This window comes from Melospiza melodia, chromosome 21 (genome assembly GCF_035770615.1).
Source record: "Melospiza melodia melodia isolate bMelMel2 chromosome 21, bMelMel2.pri, whole genome shotgun sequence".
NCBI classification, from domain to species: Eukaryota; Metazoa; Chordata; class Aves; order Passeriformes; family Passerellidae; genus Melospiza; species Melospiza melodia.
Genome location: NC_086214.1, coordinates 8,667,449 through 8,688,537, shown reverse-complemented (window position 1 = coordinate 8,688,537; position 21,089 = coordinate 8,667,449). Strand labels below are relative to the sequence as shown.

Genomic DNA, 21,089 nt, shown 5'->3' with positions numbered 1-21,089 from the left:
GAGCGGAGCGGCGTGAGGGGGACAGGGGACAAGGGACGCGGGATATGGCATATGGCATATGGCATACGGGGTACAGGGGGATGCGGGACCGCGGTGGGGCAGCTGAGGGCTCGGAGTGTGCGAGGATGGAGACACGGAGGGTGAGGGGACGTGGAAGCGGCTCTGGGCTCTGAGGAGCCCGTACCTGGCCGAGGTGTAAGGCATGTGCGGTTTACTAAGATGCGGGAGGATATCGGGGAGCTCGGAGGATGGAGGATGGGCGCGGGCAGAGGAACTGGGGACTGAAGAGCTGCAGGGACCTGGTGGGGAGGGTACAGGGAAGGAGATGGGAAGAGAGTGTAAACTTGTGGCATGAGGGAAGGGAGGGATCCAAACAGGCCTCTGGAGCCTTGGAGAGACACTGACTGCAGCAGCATTTGCAGGTATGGCACTTTTATCCTCTTGGGTTTGCCTGGTACTGCTCTGCTGACCTTGGAATGCCAGTCTGTGACCTGCCTTCCCCAGATTCTGCTCGGCTCTAGAAGGAATATCACCTCCATCCCTGTGCTCCCCTGCTCCGTGTGCTTCGTCCTCCTAGGGAGGAGGAAACCTCCCAGGCCCTGGCTTGGGAGCGAGCTACTCGTTGGAGGCAAATAGATTTGCCCAGCAGCAATGATGAGCGAAGTATAGTCTGAACTGGTATTGCCGAGACTCCGTGTCTCCGCTCTGACCAGGGCATGATCACCTAATCTTCTCTCTGAGCTACCTTAGGCTAAGCTCGTCTGCAGGGAGCAGCTTTGCTGTTCTTGAAACTTTGATGCACCCTAAAAAAAATACTAAGAGTTTTTAGCAGTTTAACAGCAGAAAAAGCCTTGATTTGAAAAATAACTCAAATACTCGTTGCTGCAGCATTGTGTGAGCTTGCAGGGAGGGGAGGATGTGGGTTTATCTCCTGTGTGTGCCGTGGATCACAAACTCCAGATCCTCTGCCACTGTGTCTTCTGTGTTAGTGCAGTGCAGACTCTGAGCTGTCTGCCCTGTAGAAGTTCATTAGCAGTTCATTCAGCTGTATTCTCATTTAGTGCTTGCCAGCAGGGAGCCAGAAGTATTTTTGGAATACTCTCCATGAAGTGCAACCCCTTTGGCGTTGAGGGAAGGACCTAAGAAAAGAGATGATGCTATTCTCTAATTCGGTTTTTTTTTTTGTTCTTTTCCAGGTGCTGATGACATCTTTATATTGATTTCTCTCTTCCTATGAAGAAAGAAGCATCCATGGGGAATATACACCTAGGAGTATGTTTTAGTGGTTTTCCCTTAACAGGAGAAGCCACTTTGTTTCTTTTAAGAAAATAGCAAAAACTCAGTTGCTTCATGCTCTAACTTCTGAACGCTGCCTTGATGAGCTGTGAATGTGCCTAAGGTTCACTAAAGAATTTTTAAAAGACTTGCAAAGTCAAGTCCTGGCAGTGGATACTGAACAACTCCAGTGCTGCTGTTAATGTTGATGAAATTGTATTGAGCAACACCAAAGCATCCTGAGGGCATATTGGGTACATGACTCTGTAGAAATCACAAATTAGTAAGTCCAAAGGTTGCTTTAATAAAGTTGGTGCTGAAAAAACTTCTCTTGTCAATCCTTAGCCAGTCTTGGTTTTAAGAACACAGTTAAAAAGCAGACAAATGGGATTTTTTCTATAACCCCAATTGGTATTGTAGCTTAGTTTTAGAGTAAGAAACCTGACAATGAGTATCAATTGGCTGCTAAGATCAGGAGGTTTCAAAGGAGTCAAATCCAAGTTGGCATCCTGCAGCCATCTCTAGGAACACAAAAAATCTGCCAGGTAACTGCTGAGCCTGTCAGATGGTGGGTTTGATGCTTGTTATTCAGCTTTATTGTGTAAAGGACAATTTATTGTGTAAAGGAGAAATTACAGCTGCTTAGAACTGGGAGGCTTTGATGTGGGTGGTTCTGTGCAGGTCCTGGAGGTGGCCAAGCCCAAGTTTGGCAGGGACAGGGGATTGTGCAGGAGTGGGAAGCAGCCAGGGCCTGGCAGGTGGGCATCTGGTGGGCTTTTTGGGGAGGGGAAGAGGCATAAATCCTGGGAGGAGGAGCTGGAGAGGCCCTGGAGCTGTATGGGATCAGATAACTGTTGTGTGTTAGTGAATCCTGCATTAGAGAGAGGATGAACTCCCCAAGAGCCCTGCAGAGCTGGGGGTGAGTGTCCCACCCCTGCCCAGCCTCTCCCTGAGCAGCAGGTAAGTAACTTGGAAAGTCTAGGAAGGATAAAAGGGAAATAAACCTATCTTGAAAAGCAATCATCAGTCAAATGCTTATTTAAATGAGCTGTTGCACTGGAGTCACAAGGACATCAACAAAAATTAAAAAGTGATTTGGAACCTCAGAAAATCTCACACTTTGATGTGATTTGTCTTCCAGTAAGACCTGTGTGTTCTAATTGCCCTCTAAAGGAAAAAGGAGTATCTTCATGGACTCCATTTTACTGGAGAAGAGAGAAATGAGATAGTTTTTATTATTATTAGTTCACAGTGGCACAGGTAGAAGGGTCAGGGAGGTGTACAGAGATAATAAAGCAGCAGGAACAAATCTCATTTATTAGGGGTTTGGAGAAGGTTCAAATTACTGCATTTTCCCACATTATTCAATAACCTTACTCTCTTGCTTGCAGGTGAAGGAGGATATTGGAGATTTTTATCTTCTGAAGCAGAGCTAAAGTGGAGGGAAAATGAGATGCCTGGTTCAGTGGATTAAATGTTAGGAGATATCTCTTAATCTGCAAAGGCCAGAGTGGGGTCTGGACTTTGTGCAGAAACTTTGCTCTTGTTGCTCTAAGCACTGTCACTGTGATATCTGGAGCACTGCTGCTCCCTAGAGTCAGGAGCACAGGCTTCCATCTGAAAAATCAGGTGTCAAGCAAGAGCCAGCCATGTCACACAGCTTTTCTTTCCTCCTGTGCTCAGTGCCAGGATGTTTTGTTCTGATATGAATGTGCTACATGGCTGGGACTGGAATAATTGCAATGTAATGCTCAGACATTAAAGATTCTCAGCCTACAAAATGCTAATCTTACATCCACCACCATCACATGGAAAGATGAAAGCAGCTTTAGTCTTGTCTCTCTTATGTAAATAGAGGCCCCAGAGGAGCAAAGTGTTTTTCCAATAACCAGAAAAGAATTAAATTAGGTTCTCAATCAAGAAAGAATTTTGCTTTATAAAAGCAGATAATAATTAATGCAAATACTTATTTAACAATAAACCATTCTCATCAATTAGGAGTTTGTTTTAATCTGGTTTGTCATTTTCTCTCTTGTGCAGAAAATGTCACATTCCTCTTGTCCATCTTGTTCCCTTAAAGAGTCAAAAGTCTTAATTTAGAACCGTTGATGGGAATTAGGAGGGTGATGTTCTCAATTCCAAGGTGAAGAGCCTGAAAATGCAGGAGGCTGAAGAGCAGAGGTTTAAGCCTGTCTCCACCTCTGGCAAAGCCAGAGCTCACCCTGGGCAGCACAAGGGCCTGGGAAGAAAAACCTACCTGGAGAATTTCCCTGCCTCTTTAATTTGCTGGCCCATGCCCTCCAGCAGCACCAGTGCTGGTTTTTAACCCACACATCTGCATTCCTCTTACCCAAATCAATGTTTCCTCCCTTTCAGCTGGTCCTTTGAGGCATTTCTGTGCTGGCTGACAGGCTGGGGCTGTGTGATACCTCTGCAGCTGCCAGGATGTTTGAACAGCTCATCAGCAAAGGGCAGAGCATCGCCAGAACGTGCAAAGGCAGCCAAGCTGATGAACCAGCGAGCGCCGCACAGCTCACCCAGGAGCTGTCTGAAGCCTTCCACGGGATGCCCATAGAGCTGCTGGAGGCTCCTGGGAGCCCTTCAGCTCTCAGGGGAGTAGAGTTTGACCAGGTGCTGGAGCTCTGTGGCATAGCCCGTGACTGGGCAGCGCTGGTGAGCCTTCACAAAGCCGTGGGCGCAGCGGTAGCAGAAGACGAAGCCGGACGTGGCCAGGGCCGTGGCGTTGACGCGCACCTTGCGGCACAGGGGGCACACGGACTTCAGGCCGGGCAGCACAGCTGAGCCGGGCTCGTGATCCAGGTGCACAGGGGGCGGGGGCGTGGGGAGGGCTGTCAGGGACTTGATGGTCTCCTGGTTTTCTGAGGAGTACCACCAGTCCAGGAACTGCAGGAAGAAGACGCTGACGGACAGGCCGGTGGACAGCGAGACGGCGACGGCACCCAGAGCTCTCCTCAGGGCCGACTGCACTCGTGAGGTAAAGCTGCAGCAGAGAGAAACGGGGAGAGATGGTTACTGCTGCACATTTATCCATCTAGAAACCATGGGGAAGAGCACCTGGGCAGTGACAGCTTCACACAGCTCCTTCATGCTAAGTTAGTTGGTCACTGTGTCCCATGTTTGCACTTATTAAAATAAAAAAAGAATCTGAAACATCCTAAGGAAGATCTAAGGTGGTTACTACTGCATGTTCATCCATATAGAAACCATGGGGAAGAGCACCTGGGCAGTGACAGCTTCACACAGCTCCTTCATGCTAAGTTAGTCGGTCACTGTGTCCCATGTTTGCACTTATTAGGATGTTTCAGATTCTTTTTTTTTACTTTAAGGAAGATGGTTACTACTGCACATTTATCCATCTAGAAACCATGGGGAAAAGCACCTGGGGAATGACTGCTTCATACAGCTCCTTCATGCTAAGTTGGTCCCATGTTTGCACTTATTACGATGTTTCAGATTCTTTTTTTATTTTAAGGAAGATCTAAGGTGGTTACTACTGCATGTTTATCCATCTAGAAACCATGGGGAAGAGCACCTGGGCAGTGACAGCTTCATACAGCTCCTTCATGCTAAGTTAGTTGGTCACTGTGTCCCATATTTGCACTTATTAGGATGTTTCAGATTTTTATTTTAAGGAAGATCCAAGATGCACATTTATGCATCTAGAAACCATGGGGAAGAGCACCTGGGGAGTGACAGCTTCATACACCTCTGTAATCCTAAATTAGTAATCCTAATTAATGTCCCATGTTTGCACTTATTAGGATGCTTCAGATTCTTTTTTTTTTACTTTAAGGAAGATCCAAGATGGTCACTACTGCACGTTTATCCATCTAAAAACCATGGGGAAAAGCACCTGGGGAGTGACAGCTTCATACACCTCCTTAATCCTAAATTAGTTATCCTAATTATTGTCCCATGTTTGCAGTTATTAGGATGTTTCAGATTCTTTTTTTATTTTAAGGAAGATCCAAGATGGTTACTGCTGCACATTTATCCATCTAGAAACCATGGGGAAGAGCACCTGGGGAGTGACAGCTTCACACACCTCCTTAATCCTAAATTAGTTGGTCACTGTGTCCCATATTTGCACTTATTAGGATGCTTCATATTCTCTTTTTTACTTTACAGAAGATCTAAGATGGTTACTACTGCATGTTTATCCATCTAGAAACCATGGGGAAAAGCACCTGGGGAGTGACAGCTTCATACACCTCCTTAATCCTAAATTAGTAATCCTAATTAGTGTCCCATGTTTGCACTTATTAGGATGTTTCAGATTCTTCTTTTATTTTAAGGAAGATCCAAATCCTGTTTTTTTCAGAAGTTTAAATCAGAAGAAATTGGATTAAAGGATCCTGGAGCACAGAGTGTTTCACTCCAGGTCGCCATTTCACAGGGTATTCAGTGTGGCCATGACTAGCTGCTGCTTAGGAAAATCAAAGAAATAAGTTTCAATCCTTTCAGCAACATTCCTGCATCTCCTTTGCTGGAAAAGTGCAGGGAAAGACTTAACAGAATAAAGGCTTGCATGTCCAAAAACACCCCCAAACTCTGAAATTTTATTACCACAAAATCACTTCAGCTAATCCCTGCTACTGGTTTCCTTATTTTTGCTCTCAATACACCCTTCTGGAGCACATTTTGTCAGTGTGAACTTTCATCTTGAATTTTTGGAGAACAAGGCACTTTTACCTCGCAGCATCACCCCTAAATTTACACACCCATGGAACACCCTGGAGGGCAACACCTGAGCCAGGTTCTGCCATACCTGTGTGTTTGACTTGAGGTGCTTTCAGCCCATTTCTTCTCCAGGGCCTGGATATCCTCTGCAGTCAGCCTGACCAGGCGGACACCAGCCAGCTTCAGCAAGGGGGAATGATGCTCAGCCTTGCCCAGGATGTAGCACAGCTGCTGGATAAGAAACCAGCCCTCCCAGGTCATGTTTACATAGGGGTAGGCAGCTAGAAAAGCTCTATAGAAGCGTTTCCAGGATGATGAGGGAGGGTGGATGGAGTACTCATCCTCCTCCCTCAGGCTGGACACCAGTTTCTCCAGCTTTCCTTTCAGGTAAGGAACAAGAACCAGCAGGAGCAGAGATTTCCAGTGGTGCCTCTTTGGCAGGCCAGCTGTGGCCAGAGGTCGCTGTCTGCCGTGTCCCATGGGGATCCTCTTCATGCTGTAGAAGTTCTCCGAGAAGGAGGCGCTGCACCTGGCCAGGTAGTGCTGCTGCAGCAGCAAATCCAGAAGGACGTAAATCTCATCAAACCACCGCCAGAGGAAACCGTACCGGGCAGGGTTGGACTCGGCAAGCACCTGTTGCAAAAGGGACACAAAACAGGAGGAATCAGAGTGATTTGGGTTGGGAGGATCATTAAAGATCTTCTGGTTCCAACCAGACACTTTTTACTGTCCCTGTGCTCCAAGCCCCGTCCAATTTGGATTTGAACACTCAGGGATGGGGCAGCCACAGCTTCTCTGCGCCAGGGCCTCCCCACCCTCACAGGGAAGGAGCTAAAAAGCGCAGTAAAATGCTAAATTATAAATCACAGCAGAAATAAACGACGCCTGTAATTCTCAAACAACCCAGGTGGCTCACAACAGTCCCGCTGCCTGCGAGTGCCCCGGAGTTACACACCAGCCCCCCGGAGTTACACAGCGGCACCCCTCCTCTCCCTTCACCCTCACCCTCACCTTGATCAGGTGCTGCAGGGCGGGTTTCACAGCGGCCATCAGGCTGTCCTGGGCCACCGCCTCGAACACGGACGGCCGCTCCTCCCCGGCCGGGGCGGCCGTGAGGTGAGCGCCCACCTCCGCCATGACACCGCCACACCGCCCCGCCGCTAGGGGGCGCCTCTGCCCCGCCCCGCCCCCCGGAAGCGCGGGCCGCCGGCGCTCCGCCCGCTGCCGCCGCTCTATGGTAGCGGGGCGCGGCCGCTCTGGGCGGGGAGGGTTCGATCTCGCTGATCCAAGTCCGCCCGGCCCCGCCGCTTCCGGTTCCGCCGCCGCCCCCGCAGCGGTGAGTCCGGCCCGTGAGTGGGGCCGGGGCTGAGGGCGCGGGAGGGACTCGGGAGCGGTGAGGGTCAGCGGCGGGGCACTGCGGCACGGCGGTGGGGAATTGGGAGGGGCTGAGGGGGTGCTGGGAGAGGTGAGGGCAGTGCTGGGGTGCCGCCATAGGGCGGGGAGGGTGCTGGGAGGGGATAGCGGGAGGAGGTGTGGGGAACTGGGATAGGGAGGGGAGAGAAACTGCTCGGAGAGGCGCTGGGAGGGGAGAGGAGGGGTGGGGGGACTGGTGTGGGTGGGAAGGGGCACTGGGAGAGGTGAGGGGCACTGGAAAAGGGAACTGGGATAGAGTGGGAGGGGGCACCGAGGGGGAACTGGGAGGGGGAACTGGGATAAGGTGGGAAGGGGCACTGGGAGGAGGTGAGGGGCTCTGGGAGAGGTGAGGGGTACTGGAAAAGGGAACTGGGATAGGGTGGGAGGGGATACTGGGAGGGACACCTAGGATAAAGTGGGAGGGGGAACTGGGCTAGGGTGGGAGGGGTCATTGGGAGGAGGTGAGGGGCACTGGAAAAGGCAACTGGGATAGAGTGGGAAGGGGCACCGAGGGGGAATTGGGATAAGGTGGGAAGGAGCATTGGGAGGGAGCACTGGGAGAGGTGAGGGGTACTGGAAAAGGGAACTGGGATAGGGTGGGAGGTGCCATTGGGAGAGGGCACTGGGAGACACAGCTGGGATAAGGTGGGAAGGGGCATTGGGAGGGGTTACTGGGAGGTGGGAACTGGTGTGGGGTGGGAGAGTCGCTGGTGAGGCACTGGGAGTGGCTCTGGTGATGTACTGGAAGGACTGGGCAGGTGGTTGCAGAGGAGATGGAGGGGTGAGAGCAGTGGCGTCAGTGGGTCCTGGAAGGAGACACTGGTTTGGGGTGAGGGAATGGACTGGGCTGGGCCTGGTAGGATGGGAATGAGCATGGCAAGGTGCTGGGATGCTGGTGGGGGCAGGCAGGGATTAGGGCAGGGTGCTGAGAGGGACTGGGAGTGCTGGGGAGGGGAACTGGGATTTGTGGGCAATGCTGCTGTGAACTGGGGGATACTGGGAGAGATCTGGGCAGTGGTGCTGAGGGGGAAGGGCTGGTGGGCAGGGGGCTTGAGGGGGTGCTGGGATGCCAGTGGAGGGTGGGTGGGTGCTGGGAGTCCTGCTGGAGCTGTGGGAGGGGCTGGGATGGGGCTCACAGGGAATGGGGGTGTTTGGTCCCCAGGATGGGAGCAAAACCCTCGTGGCAGCACAAGTTCAGGGCTGCAGGCCCAGCTCTCCCTCTGCCAGCCACGTTCCACTGTTCTGTTTGTCTCCCTGGCTCTCCAGTGGCCCTGGGCCATGCTTGGGCTGTCACACAGCTCCTTGAGAGGCTTTCCAGGAAAAATGGGTGGCACCACTTCCACTGGAGCTAAACCAGGGATCACTGGGGAGATTTAGGGATTGATGGTTTCAGTGTCCAGGAGCTTGCCTTAATCCCAAGGCCCTTAAACCTGCTCTCCTCCTGTGTGGGATCAGTGCTGGGGAGCAGCTCGGGCTGACTGGAGCGGTGTGTGGGGTCAGGTTTTCTGTGTGGGTTTGTGCTGGGGAGGCTTTTCCTGCTTTGGTTCAGTCTGCAGTGAAATGTCAAGCCACTGTTGGTAGCACTGAGCACTGCTGGAGCTTTCTGGAGCCATTCCTCCCTCTCATCTCTCCTCATTTGCTGGGGTTGCATCAGGAGGAGCCTTTTGTTCAGCTCTGAGCACCTCTTACTTGTTTCCATCTCTAGTGAGGAGGGGGGCAGTCTAAAGCAGATTTTTCTTCTGAAAATACAAAGCTGCTCATGATGTTCTAATTTCCCTTGGCTCTCCTTGGTTTTAGATTTACAAGGAGCTGGCATTTTGTGCAGTGTTTGAGATATCTGCTTCCATTTGCTGTGAAGCACACTGAGGTTGTTGGTGATGAGATAATGCCCAGTGCTGCTGGCAGGCTGTCTCTGAACAGTGTGCAAAGCAAGCTCTGACACACATGAAGCAGCAATCTGTGTGCTGGTGAGAAAAGCAGCTTTTTCCTGTGCTGCACGTGGAGTAGGGCAGGTTGGTTGTTCACCTAAGGCAGCTCTCATTTACATCCATCAGAGGAGGCATGAGCTGTGCTTGGCCCTGCCTGAGAGTGTTTCTAGGATTTTTCACGTTTCCAAGTAAATGGAAGGAGAAAAACAACAATATCTGAAAGGAGAAAAACAACATAATGTGCTGCCCTTGGGGTTTAATGACCATCTCTGAAATCCAGCAGGGTTCCTTCCTCTCTGTGTGCAGCTTTATTCAGCAGGGCTGATGTTTGTGGTGTTTGGGTTGGGTTTTTTCCTCCCCCCTTCCATTTTCTCTCTAATCTGCTGCTGTGGCCCCAGTTAAAGCTGTATTAGAGTAGCTCAGCTGAGATGTGACCCTGGCTGACAAATCCCTACATAATGCAAACAAAGAGCATCGAGGCCACGTTCAGTGCTCTGTGCATGGCCCTGTGCCAAACACTCTGGCAGAGAAAAACATTTTATTTAAGTCTTCCTTTTAAGCTGAGCTCAAACCCGAAGGACTCTGTCAGCAATAATGTTGCAGCTGAACACAGACTCTGATTTTAATTACAAAACAAGCTCCACAGCAGCCTCTGCTTTCAGGGAGGGGCTGTGAGATTTTTTTTTTTATTTTTTTTTTGCTGGGAAAATTGCACTCATTGTGGCTTTCCCTGTTTTGGAAGGAGGTTAAAACCTCCTCTGCACGAGGAATGTGTTTCCAGAGCTGTCTCCAGGCTTGGCAGGAGCAGAAAGGGAGAGAAATCAAAGCAAACCCAGTCATTCAGCCTAATTGGATGAGGTGGAAACAGAGCAGGCAGGCAGCACAGGGAAACTGGGAAAAGCAACAGGTTGATCCTCATGCAGATGTTTGGCAGCTGGACAGGGTGATCCCATAAAAAAGGGGTGGAAATTGGGGCACTGCTGGGAATTCAACTGCTGGGGTGTCCAGGTGGATGTGGGAGCGTGGAAAGGTGATGGCATTGGGGCTGGTGAAGGGATGGGGGAGGAAAGGGTTAAGGAAGAACAGTTTGGTTGCACTGCTGGGCAGCCCTGGAGCTCAGAGCTGTGCTGGTCCTTTTGCTGCTGAGCCAGCAAGACCTGCAGGGTTTAGAGGCAAGACATTTAGGGAACATGATTTACTGCTTTGCTGGCAGCCTTTAAGGTCGTGGAAGGATGTGTAAGAAGAGGGGAATTGGGGCCAAAAAGATAGGATTTTATAATTTCTTTCCTCCTTTTTCTTTTCGAGATGGTTTTAGGGTCATAGTTCCTAGCATTGATACAGCCTTTCATCAAAAGCAGTAAAAGTGCCCACTCCTCTGCTTGTTTTGAAAATTGCTTCCTATTTGTCACAGAGCTAGCAATTGTAAGAATAAAATGATGGATATCCACATGTGTTTGGGCAATCCATGCATTCCAAGGCGTTCATTTAATTCTGTGCTACTGGTGAGACCACTCTTGTGGCTCTGCTGAGCATTTGCTGCTCCAACAGCATTTTTCCATCCTGTCCACAAAAAAAAAAAAAGAACCAAAAAAGCAGAGCAGCACAGAAATAATGAGCTGTGTGTGTGTGTCTCAGAGGTGGGATGTCAGATCTTGGCAGAGAAATATTTCAATTTCAAGCTTGAAAAAACTGAAAAGTAATGGTTTCTCTTTTCAAAAAAAAACCATTGTTTTGCATCTGCAGGGAACAAAAGGAGGGAAGGGAGTGAAAGGCCTGGGGGTGGGTGTTGCAAATGGGGTTAATTGTGCCTTCTATCAGATGCAACACAGGCAGATATCGTTAGGGGGAGATGAGATGACAGTTTCCTTTGTCTGAAACATGGACTTCTCCCTGCCAGGCGAGACACTGGATGTGCTTTTCCTTGGAAAATGAATCTGTGTACCCAGGAAAGACAGCTGCAGAGCACACCAGCATCTGCTGGTTATAAGGAGTTCAAAAAATACCTTTTGCCTGCTGAGACTGAGAATTTAGGAAGCTGGGCTGAGCAGCACTGTTGTGTTTTTAGCAAGCCATTTAAATCCCTGTGTTTGCCAAGTAAAACCAGCAGCAGGTGCAGGATGAAGATTGGGGAACTCGTGCCTGTGGATGTGAAGCTTTTGCTTCCTCCTTCACTCACCAACTGTCCTTGCTTGAGTTCCTGCCTCACAAACTGGCTGTTGCCACCAAACTGCATTTGGAGCTGATTTGTTCTTTTTTTATTCCTCATTTTCTCAGGTGTTTTAAGGAACTGGAACCATGACGGACTCCAAATACTTCACGACCAATAAAAAAGGTTGGTGTTGAGCTGCTGCAGTGGATTGGAGGTGGTGGGTGGTTATTTTTACACAGCTTTTTTAACTGCATGCAGGAGAACTTGTGCTTTTCTGGTAGCTCTGTCCCTGTTTCTCTTCTTAATCATCCAGGGAGAAACTTCCAAAGTAGGTCACATGGTGACAAAAGACAAAACTGGGGTATTACACGTTTTTGTGATTCACAAAATGACCCAAATTGCTGCTCTTTCAAGGAGCAGAAAGCAAAGCAATGGGATTTGAGTGCAGAGACAAAGTTCTGGTTATGGGCCAACAAGTGCCAAACTACAGGTGGTTGTTAATTTGGGCATCACAGGATTAGGTTGATATAAGGAATTTAATTTTTTGGATATATAAATCAAGCAAACATTATGGGTTTTCCTGCTGCCGTTTTCTCCAAAGCTGCAGTTGCACTGTTTGACTTTCCTCTGCCTTTACTGCAGGTGTGGTGGTTACCTCACCTCAGGACAAGCTGCTACCCTTAAAAATGGGAATCCTGGAAAAGCTTTTTGGGCTCCCTTTACTCATTTAACTGCTTCAGGGCAGGGCTTGTGTTGCAGACATGAAAATCCTTTTCATGAAAATCCTTTCCTTAGGAGTTTTTCCTCCTGAGAAGCTGAGAGGCCTCAAGAACAAACTGTAAACAATGATTATCTGCTGCTGTGGAATGCAACAGGTGCATCTGTGATTGGTCTCATGTGGTTGTTTCTAATTAATGGCCAATCACAGTCAGCTGGCTCAGACTCTCTGTCCAAGACACAAACCTTTGTTATCATTCCTTTCTATTCTTAGCTTAGCTAACCTTCTGAGATGAAACCTTTTCTTCTATTCTTTTAGTATAGTTTTAATGTAATATATATATTATAAAATAATAAATCAAGCCTTCTGAAACATGGAGTCAAAATCCTTGTCTCTTCCTTCAACATGAGACCCCTGTGAACACCATCACAGGCTTGTTCTGCTGAGGCTGTCCCAGGCAGATTTTCTAACCAGTTCTTGAACAAAACACTGTTGCTGAGTGCAATTTAAGCCTGATCATTCTCCAGCAGATGTGGAAAATGGTTTGCATTAACCTCTCCTTTGCAAAATGGCTGAGTGCTCCCTCTGAATGCCTGCCAGTGCAAAAACCCACACTGTTGATGTATTTATGTGTCATTAAGCTTCACAATGAGCTCATAAACGAACCTAATGCAGTTGACATCTTTCAGAGGAGCAGCTCTTGAAGGTTCAGAGCTGAAGGCAGGTTTTTGTGGGCTGGCTGCAGGGAGCCAGTCTGGGCTGGGGGAGAGCTGGAGCTGCCTCAGCTCTGCTCCAGGGCAGGAGCTCTGGGTGAGTAATGCCAGGCTCTTCCTCAGGCAGGAGGGATGACGAGTGGTCTCTGCACTGCAGCAGCCTCTCTTCTTTTTTGGAGTCCCTGGCAATTCTCTGTGTGTCAGATTTTAATTGGTGCTGCTGCTCTGAGCAAGTGTAGGGATGGAAAGTTGGTGCAAGAACTTGTCAGGGATATTTGGATATTTTGTCATGTGCTCAGGCTGTGGCTCCCAGTGGGAATGCTGCTGGCTGTCCTTCCTGAGGAAAGCTGTCTGTCTGTCTGTTGGGAGCATTATCCTTCTCACACCACTGGCTCTGTCTGGAACAAGCCTGATAAACAGCCTTTTGCACATGTTTGTTATTTTATAACTTGATTGCCACTTTGGTGACCCAGCCTGACCTGGCTTTCTACACAGCCATATCTGGAGGAATTAGTGCTGCTTTGGGAGCCTTGGAATCCAGACAGGCTCTGTTACATGCAGCTTTTGTTAGTGGTAGCTCTGTCTTTTGAGCTTTTTTCCACTGGACTAAACACATGCTGTCCTGTTTCAGGAACCCACAGCATTTGGGCTCCACTCCAGCTTTCTGAGGAAGCTTTCAATGATGAGCAAAACTTAAAAAAAAGTCTGGGCAAAATTCCTAGCTTAGTTTGTTTCTTACAGGCACGAATCTGGCATCTCCAAGTATCTTTTCATGCTGCTTATGTAATGGTTGCCTCAGAGAAACAGATGCTCCAGGGATGTGATTTGGTGTCCTGGAGGTGGGAGAGCTGCCACACACAGCTTGGTTCTTGTTTGTGGCATTTTCCTCTGCAAGGTGGAGTCATATCAGTCCCTTGAGTGTTGCAGCTTTGCTTCTCAGTGAGCCATGTTCTGCACAAGGTCTGACAGCCTCCAAGTGCAGCTGGGCCAGTTTTATGATTCCCATAAAAGGCCAAGAAAGCAAAAATTCACTCTTGAATTACCCCTAAAACAAGACCCTTTTCTTCTCCTGAGAGGTTTAATCTGTTTTTTTTTTTTCCACCTTCTGCCAGGAGAGATTTTTGAACTGAAGGCTGAACTCAACAATGAAAAGAAAGAGAAGAGGAAAGAAGCTGTAAAGAAGGTTATTGCAGCCATGACTGTGGGGAAGGATGTCAGGTAAAAGCAGTTTGTACCTGTGGCACCTCAGCTGGTCCTGGGACTCAGCTGTGGTGACACATGTCCCTGGAACAGCTGAGGATGGCTGTGTCTCAAACTCCTTGCTGTCACTGAAAGCAAGAGAAACAACTGTTTTCAGTGTGGATAAAACCTTTTTTATTTAAAGCATACCCAGAATTCAGCCATTTTGTATGGCACTTTAGGTGATGTTTTCTTGCTGCTTGCTCTCCTGAATTTTAATGTAACAAAGGTAATTCCAACTTTTTCTTAGCCTTATCTGGCACAGCATACATTTAAGCTGCATTTTAAAATGGCTGATGTTAAAATTGAACCTGTGTCTTACTGCAGCTGAAGGACACTGGCATTTACTGTCCCCAATACTGTTTTCTGAGAGAAGTAGAACAACCTGTTGGGATGAATGCTTTCTGCCTTTCTCCCTCCTGTTCCTGGAGCCCAGCATAGAATCAGTGATTCTGGATTCAGTCAGGAATTCTGAATTCAGTCAGGAATTCTGGATTCAGTCAGGAATTCTGAATTCACAGCAGCCTGGTCTGTTGCCACGGAAATCAATATGAGCTTGCAAATTCAGCATCATGACTTCATCATAGAATGAAGGAACACATAAACTGAAAGGGAAAAAAAACCCTAATCTTTTCTGCCAGCAGCATTTACCCATCACCTTCAGATCCCCACAGCAAACCTGAGAGCTGCAGAATCTTTGTGTAACTTCCTGTGTTATTCTGCAGTGCTGTTTGCACATGGCTGCTTGACATTTGAGTGAAGCCCAGCTTGACAGTGTTTAAGCTTCTGACCACTCTGGACTTTGCTAGTCTGGAATTTGGTTCTTCATAAGTGTCCTGCATGACCAAAACATTTTAAAGCAACGTTTTTCCTCTTGTGGATTCATTTCCAGGCTTGGCATGGTAGAATTCCCTTGTTTGGTGAACTCCTTAGTTCATATTTAGGAAATGGCATTTTCACCTCCTCCTATGTTAAAGCTGTAGAAGAGAATTAAATTATTATAATAAAAGCCATTGCAAACTGCTTTGAAGGGGAAGGTGGCCTTTCATTAAACAGCAGGGTGTTTAAAGTGGAACTCCCGTTTTTCTGGCTTCCTTGATATTGTTACTATCCCCTTTGCAGGCCATGCAACCTCTGGTTTTTATTTTGTGGGTGGGAGTGTGGATGTGCTGGAGGGCAGGAATGCTCTGCAGGGGGATCTGGGCAGGCTGAGTGCATGGGCTGAGGCCAGAGGTGTAAGTTCAGGTCACAACAACCCATGGAACACTCCAGGAATGAGGGAGAGCTGCTGGAAAGATGGAAAAGGACCAGGGGTGCTGGTCAGCTGTGGCTGAACATGAGCTGCTGTGTGCCAAGAGAGCCAATGGCACCTGCCTGTATCAGGAACAGGGTGGGCAGCAGGAGCAGGGCAGGGATTGCCCCTCTGTGCTGGGCACTGCTGAGGCCACCCCTCAAATCCTGGGGTCAGTTTGGGGCCCCTCATGACAAGAAGGACATTGTGGGGCTGGAGCATGTCCAGAGGAGGGGATGGGCTGGAGCACAGCTCTGATGAGGAGCAGCTTTGGTGGGGGGCTCAGTCTGGAGAAAAGCAGGCCCAAGGGGGATGTTCTCACTCTCTGAACTCCCTGACAGCAGGGTGCAGCTGGGGTCAGTCCCTTCTCCCAGGTGACAATGAGAGGAAATAACCTCCAGCTGTGCCAGGGAGGTTCAGATGGGATTGAAACAGGTAGAGGTGGAGTCACCATCCCTGGGACAGTTTTAGAAAGTCTTTTGATGTGGCATTTGGGGATGTGGTTGTGGCAGTGCTGGGGGAACTGCTGGCATTTCTTAACCTAAACAATTCTCTGCTTCCATCCTTGTGTTGTGTATCCAGCTCTCTGTTCCCTGATGTTGTCAACTGCATGCAGACTGACAACCTGGAGCTGAAGAAGCTGGTCTACCTGTACCTGATGAACTATGCCAAAAGCCAGCCAGACATGGCCATCATGGCTGTCAACAGCTTTGTGAAGGTAACCTCCTCCCCTGGCACATCAGGAAAGGGGCCAGCACAGTGCCTGCCAGCACATCTCTCTGTCCTTTGGGAGCTTTATCTCTGCTTGGGGCTGGGCTCATAGAGGAGGGTGCTGAATCCACCAGATCTGGGTCCTTTCTCAGTTGTTCCTTCTAGTTATTGCAGAGGAAATGACTTTAGCAGCCCTGTGAGTAGCTGTCAGTGAACCTGCTCCAGGGAAAGCTGCTTCTGTTGTTTTACCAACTTCTGGTACTGGAAAACAGATTTTATCTGTTTCATCTTCCAGCCTTTGTAGTATCTGAGACATGAATATCAAACTTGCTGCTTGAATGTTCCAGCTGTGCTCTGTGTGGCAAACCTTTATCTCTGGTGAAACTGAGAGACAGTTCACTGGAAAAACACCAGCCTGATTGCTGGCTTGCCTTTAGTTCTCTTGTCAGGTTGCCTCTCCTTATCTAGGAAATGTTATTCCAGTCTCATGTTGTGCAAGATAAAACCCAGTGCTTAGAAGAAGTTTGAGTGTTATAAAATACAAGACACTTGGGAATGGGATTGAGTTCCAAAGTTTCTTTTGAGGCAGAAGGAGGTGAGAGGACCTAAACTGAGAGATCTGCTCTTCTGGCCAGAGAGGATGTGCCTGTCTTCCTCTCTGGAAAGAATATTGTCTGCCTTTAAAGTGCAATTCTGTTAGAATAGAGTTACAAAATGATATTTTCCATCTCCCACCCTGCAGAGGAAAGCCTGGTGTCCCTTTTGGCAGCTTGAGGGACAGATGTTAGTGAAGAGCAAGTGCTGACACTGGTCTGCACTAACTCAGCACTTCCAGTTCAAGGTGGGGAATGCACTGGTAGGATGTGTCACTTTTCTCTTGCAGACTTTAAATTGGTTTTTCAGCTGCAGGAAATTTGAACAGTGGAAGGTAAATGTTTTTGTAGGGCATTCTGTAGCCATCCTTTTACAGGCTGATTTTGGAGGAGCTGTAGATGGATTGGATGCATGGAAAATTATGTAGGCTTGGAGTAGGAAATGTTGTATTCCTGTCTGCCTTTTCTTTTTCCTATTTAGAAAAGCCCCTCTAGAGTGGCCTTTGCTTAGTGCTCCATGTGTTGTAGCTTAAGGGATGTTTGTGTTTGGCCTTTAAGAAATGGGCCTTGATGACTGTTGCATTGTGCCTAGTTGTTGGTTTTCCCCATTTTATTTCTTGCTCCTTTAAACCAGAAAGGTTGGAAATCAGTAAATTACTTTGTCTGTGGTGAGATTTTGGGTGCTGAGAGCTTCCTCTCCAGCTTAGCTGTTGGATCATGTTGAAAGCAGCTTTGCTGGGAGAATGAAGGGACAGGAAACATCTTGAGACAGAGTAAAATATTTCTGTGAAGCAACAAGTGCACTTTTATTCCTGATCTGAAACAATTGCCTGGCTCTTAGCTCTTAGAATCTTTGCTGGTCAGAGTGACTCTGAGATGTGTTAGAAAGTCTCTTTTCCCAGCCCAGCAGTCAAAGTCAGGATTCTTCTGTTCTCGTTCTCAAGGTTGTTTATTGTTTCTTATCTATAAAATTCTTTCTCTGACCCACCGAGGTCTGTCTGGCAGGTCAGGTTGAAGCACACTGGTGTTATCTTTTTATATTGAAAACTACATGTAGAATATTTACCAGAACTTCCCAATGCCTATCACCTATGTTAGACAGTGAGTTTATGCCTTAAACCAATCCAAAACTGCCAACATCACCCAGAACATGGAGGCTGGAAAGAACAAGGAAAAAGGACAAGGCACACCCAAATTCCTCCATCTTGGGACCCCGAGCCCCCATTCTAAAAACCTCAAAAATCTATTTTTCACCCCGTGACAAACTATTATTCTACTTAAACTTTCTTAACTTGTAATTAACCTTCCTATAAAGGTTGGTAATTGTTTTTTCCAAGGGCTAAATCAAAGGCACAGGGCTCTTGGGCTCTGAGCCCCTGGGCAAGGTCTCAAGGTCAGAGGAATTTCCTGAGTTCCGACACTCAGCATGCAATCACAGAGATGCTGCTTAAGTAAAAGCAGCCTGGCTGCAGGGAATCTGCTGCTGCAGCCATGTTCGTGTGGTGGTGCAGATGTGCTGCAGATGTTTTTGTGTTGTGCTGCAGGACTGTGAGGACCCAAACCCCCTGATCCGTGCGCTGGCCGTGCGCACCATGGGCTGCATCCGCGTGGACAAAATCACCGAGTACCTGTGCGAGCCCCTGCGCAAGTGCCTGAAGGATGAGGACCCCTACGTGAGGAAAACTGCAGCTGTCTGTGTGGCCAAGCTCCACGACATCAATGCCCAGATGGTGGAGGACCAAGGGTTCCTGGATTCCCTGCGGGATCTGATTGCAGACTCCAATCCCATGGTAAGGTGTTCCCAGCACGGTGCTTTATTGTAAATTTCCGTGTACAGGGATGCATCTTACTCCATGTTCTCAGAAGGCTAATTTATTACTTTATTATACTATATTATTTACTATATTTACTATATTTACTTTATTTACTATATTATTAAAGAATACTATACTATACTAAAGAATACAGAAAAGATACTTACTGAATGCTAAAAGGATAATAATGAAAACTCGCGACTCTTTCCAGAGTCCCTGATTGGCCAAAGAGTCAAAACAACTTCACACCAGAATCCAATCAAGCAATCACCTGTGGGTAAACAATCTCCAAACACATGAGCACAACACAGGAGAAGCAAATGAGATAAGAATTGTTTCCCTTTTCTCTGAGGCCTCTCTCTGCCTTTCCTTCCCTGGATGAAGGAATCATGTTCAGAGAATGTGAATGCCACATGCTTGAGTTTGTGTTGTTTGGAAGTCACAAATGTGAAAGGTTCTGGGATGATTTTGGTTAGGTTTGGTTGTTGCCTCAGCAAACAAGGAATATCTTCTGTTGTTTGATCTTTTTTGGGCTTTTGTCTGTTTTAACTTCTTGGCCAGGCAAGTCAGAAGAGCAAGAATTATGTGATGCTGCTGCCTTGGTGACAGCTTGTAGCTCTTGCTTTCCTGCAGGCTTTGGCTCTTCTTGGAATAAGAATTTGGATGAATTAATTTGCTAATGCAGATAAATTCACTGGCTTGTAATGAGTGGAGAAAATCAATGCTAATGTTTTTAATAAAGGTAAATTAGTTGTCAGAGGAGAGGTGGAGATCATGACCAGGAATTTCACATGAGTAAATTACCTACTAAATCAGCATTTAATTATGCTTGATGAAGGGTCCACTTCCAAGCCAGGTGTCTCCTGCTATCATTTTGTGACTAAAAGGTGGTGGCCAAGGAACTGAAGTGTCCCACTGCATCATCCTTTCATTGAATTCTGTTTCCTGCTGGAATCCAGGCAGCATACCAATATCAGCCTGACCCTTAGCAGGGAAGAAAACTACTGCAGCTCAGCTTAACTCAGAGTTTAAGAATGTGACTGCTACTTTTTTAGCTCTTTTAGAGAATGGACTCTTGTTAAAGAAGTAACCTCATGTTATTAGGGCAGGTTTAACAGCTCTTTCAGTGGTGCATGAGTCAAACCACAGAATTTCTGTCCTGTTGTAGTCTTTGGGCACCTGAGATAAACCAAGTGCAGGTGATAAGGTGCCATCCCCTTTAGCAGGAGAGTGAAGGCTGCTGATTGCTCTTTGTAGGACTCTGTAGAGACAGTAAAACTCGAGGTGTCTGACTGTCACAGGCAGCAGTCTGAGTGGTGGTGTCCCTCAGGAGATGCAGACACCTCTTTTCTCTGATATCCAGCTCTTTTACAAGCTGTTCTTTTTATCTGCCTCCCTGATTTATTTTCTTTTTCTTATGCCAGGCTTCTGTGTGAATATTGATGACTACTTGAAGGTGCTTTCTTTGTCCAGGCAGCTCTGAGGCTGGTAGAGAAACACCTGCTGTTGCAGTTCAGTGTGGAGGGTGTGCCTTGCAGCCTCTGAAGGGACTGGCTTGGGCTCCTTTAGCTCCACTTCAATGTTCCCTGGTGTTCAGCAGCTCCCAGGCAGCAGAGGAGCTCAGGGACAGAACCTCCTCTTCTCCCAGCCTTGCTTCCAGCTCTGGTTTTATTCTGGTTGCAGCCACATGGAGGTGAGGTGAAGAGTTCTGGCTGAAAAGATGTGCTGCTTCAGGAGAAATAGCAGGTTTTGCTTGCCCTTTGTGCTTGTTGATCTCTGTGGTTTGGTAAATGAGCCACTGGCTGACAGGAGAGCACAGATATGTATTTAAAAAGTGCATTAACTTAACATGGGCTTAAATGAATGGTGAGAAGAGGAAAAATAAAGGACAGTGTGTGTTCCATTTGCTAAATAAACCTCCAAATGTAGCACAGGGCTTCTTAATAAAACATCAGGAAAACTCCTGAGCTCCTGGGTGGTAATGAGGGTGGGCTGGGGCAGCTGTGCAGGGTCACTGTACCTGCCTCATGCTGCACTCACTGCTCTGTCCAAAACTGAGGATCCACAGCAGGAAAATGCACTTTGGAGGAGTGGTGGTGATGAAGGAGAGGCCTGGGGTGTGCTTTCAGGTCTGCAGGCTTGGAGAGAATTCTGTAGCTGCTGTTCTATTTCCCAGGTTTTACTGGACATGGGGCATAATATTTCTTCATTTTAAGGATGCATGGGGAGAGATTTTATCAAAGGCTTGATGCTCTTAGAGCTGCTGATTTAATACAATATTTAATCTGTTGTGATTTTTAGTAGAACAGGAAAAGAAATTTTAGAAGAAAGAAAGAAATTTTAGTAGAAATTTCAACTTAACTAACCTTTTAGTTAAGTTGATCCTCTTGGAAATTCCTTCCTTTGTGGCACAGTTGCTCCCTCAAAAGTACAGGAATTATCCACCCCTAATTAAGGTTCACCTTCCTGGTCAAACCATCCATCTCATTGCTTTCTCCATGTGAAACTTCCTGATGACCTTGATTGTGTTTGCCAAATAAGTTG

The 21,089-nt window shown here is 47.6% G+C and overlaps 2 protein-coding genes and 1 non-coding gene across 6 annotated transcripts in view; 2 read left to right on the top strand and 1 right to left on the bottom strand.

Annotated features, from left to right (window-relative positions):
• Positions 1 to 647: 647 nt before the first annotated feature.
• LOC134428013 (Z30 small nucleolar RNA) lies at positions 648 to 744 on the top strand. Its single transcript, XR_010030288.1, has one exon. It is a non-coding gene; the product is annotated as a Z30 small nucleolar RNA (small nucleolar RNA).
• A 1,731-nt stretch (positions 745 to 2,475) lies between these two features.
• On the bottom strand, positions 2,476 to 7,113 carry PEX12 (peroxisomal biogenesis factor 12). The gene is made up of 3 exons (XM_063173876.1): positions 6,988 to 7,113; positions 6,065 to 6,609; positions 2,476 to 4,276 (listed from the first exon to the last, which is right to left on the bottom strand). The coding sequence occupies exons 1-3, from the start codon at positions 7,111 to 7,113 to the stop codon at positions 3,877 to 3,879; spliced, it is 1,071 nt and encodes a 356-aa protein (XP_063029946.1). The 3' UTR covers positions 2,476 to 3,876.
• Positions 7,114 to 7,233: 120 nt separating this feature from the next.
• AP2B1 (adaptor related protein complex 2 subunit beta 1) overlaps positions 7,234 to 21,089 on the top strand; it is an 82,276-nt gene continuing 68,420 nt past the window's right edge. For 2 of the 4 annotated variants that reach the window (XM_063174101.1, XM_063174098.1), the window contains exons 1-5: positions 7,234 to 7,312; positions 11,592 to 11,649; positions 14,010 to 14,115; positions 16,010 to 16,145; positions 18,276 to 18,521. In XM_063174101.1, coding sequence (XP_063030171.1) covers positions 11,613 to 11,649; positions 14,010 to 14,115; positions 16,010 to 16,145; positions 18,276 to 18,521 — 525 coding nt within the window. In that variant the 5' untranslated portion in view covers positions 7,234 to 7,312; positions 11,592 to 11,612. Of the gene's footprint in view, positions 7,370 to 11,591; positions 11,650 to 14,009; positions 14,116 to 16,009; positions 16,146 to 18,275; positions 18,522 to 21,089 lie in introns of all 4 variants that reach the window. The other 2 variants (XM_063174099.1, XM_063174100.1) reach the window with 2 other exon arrangements.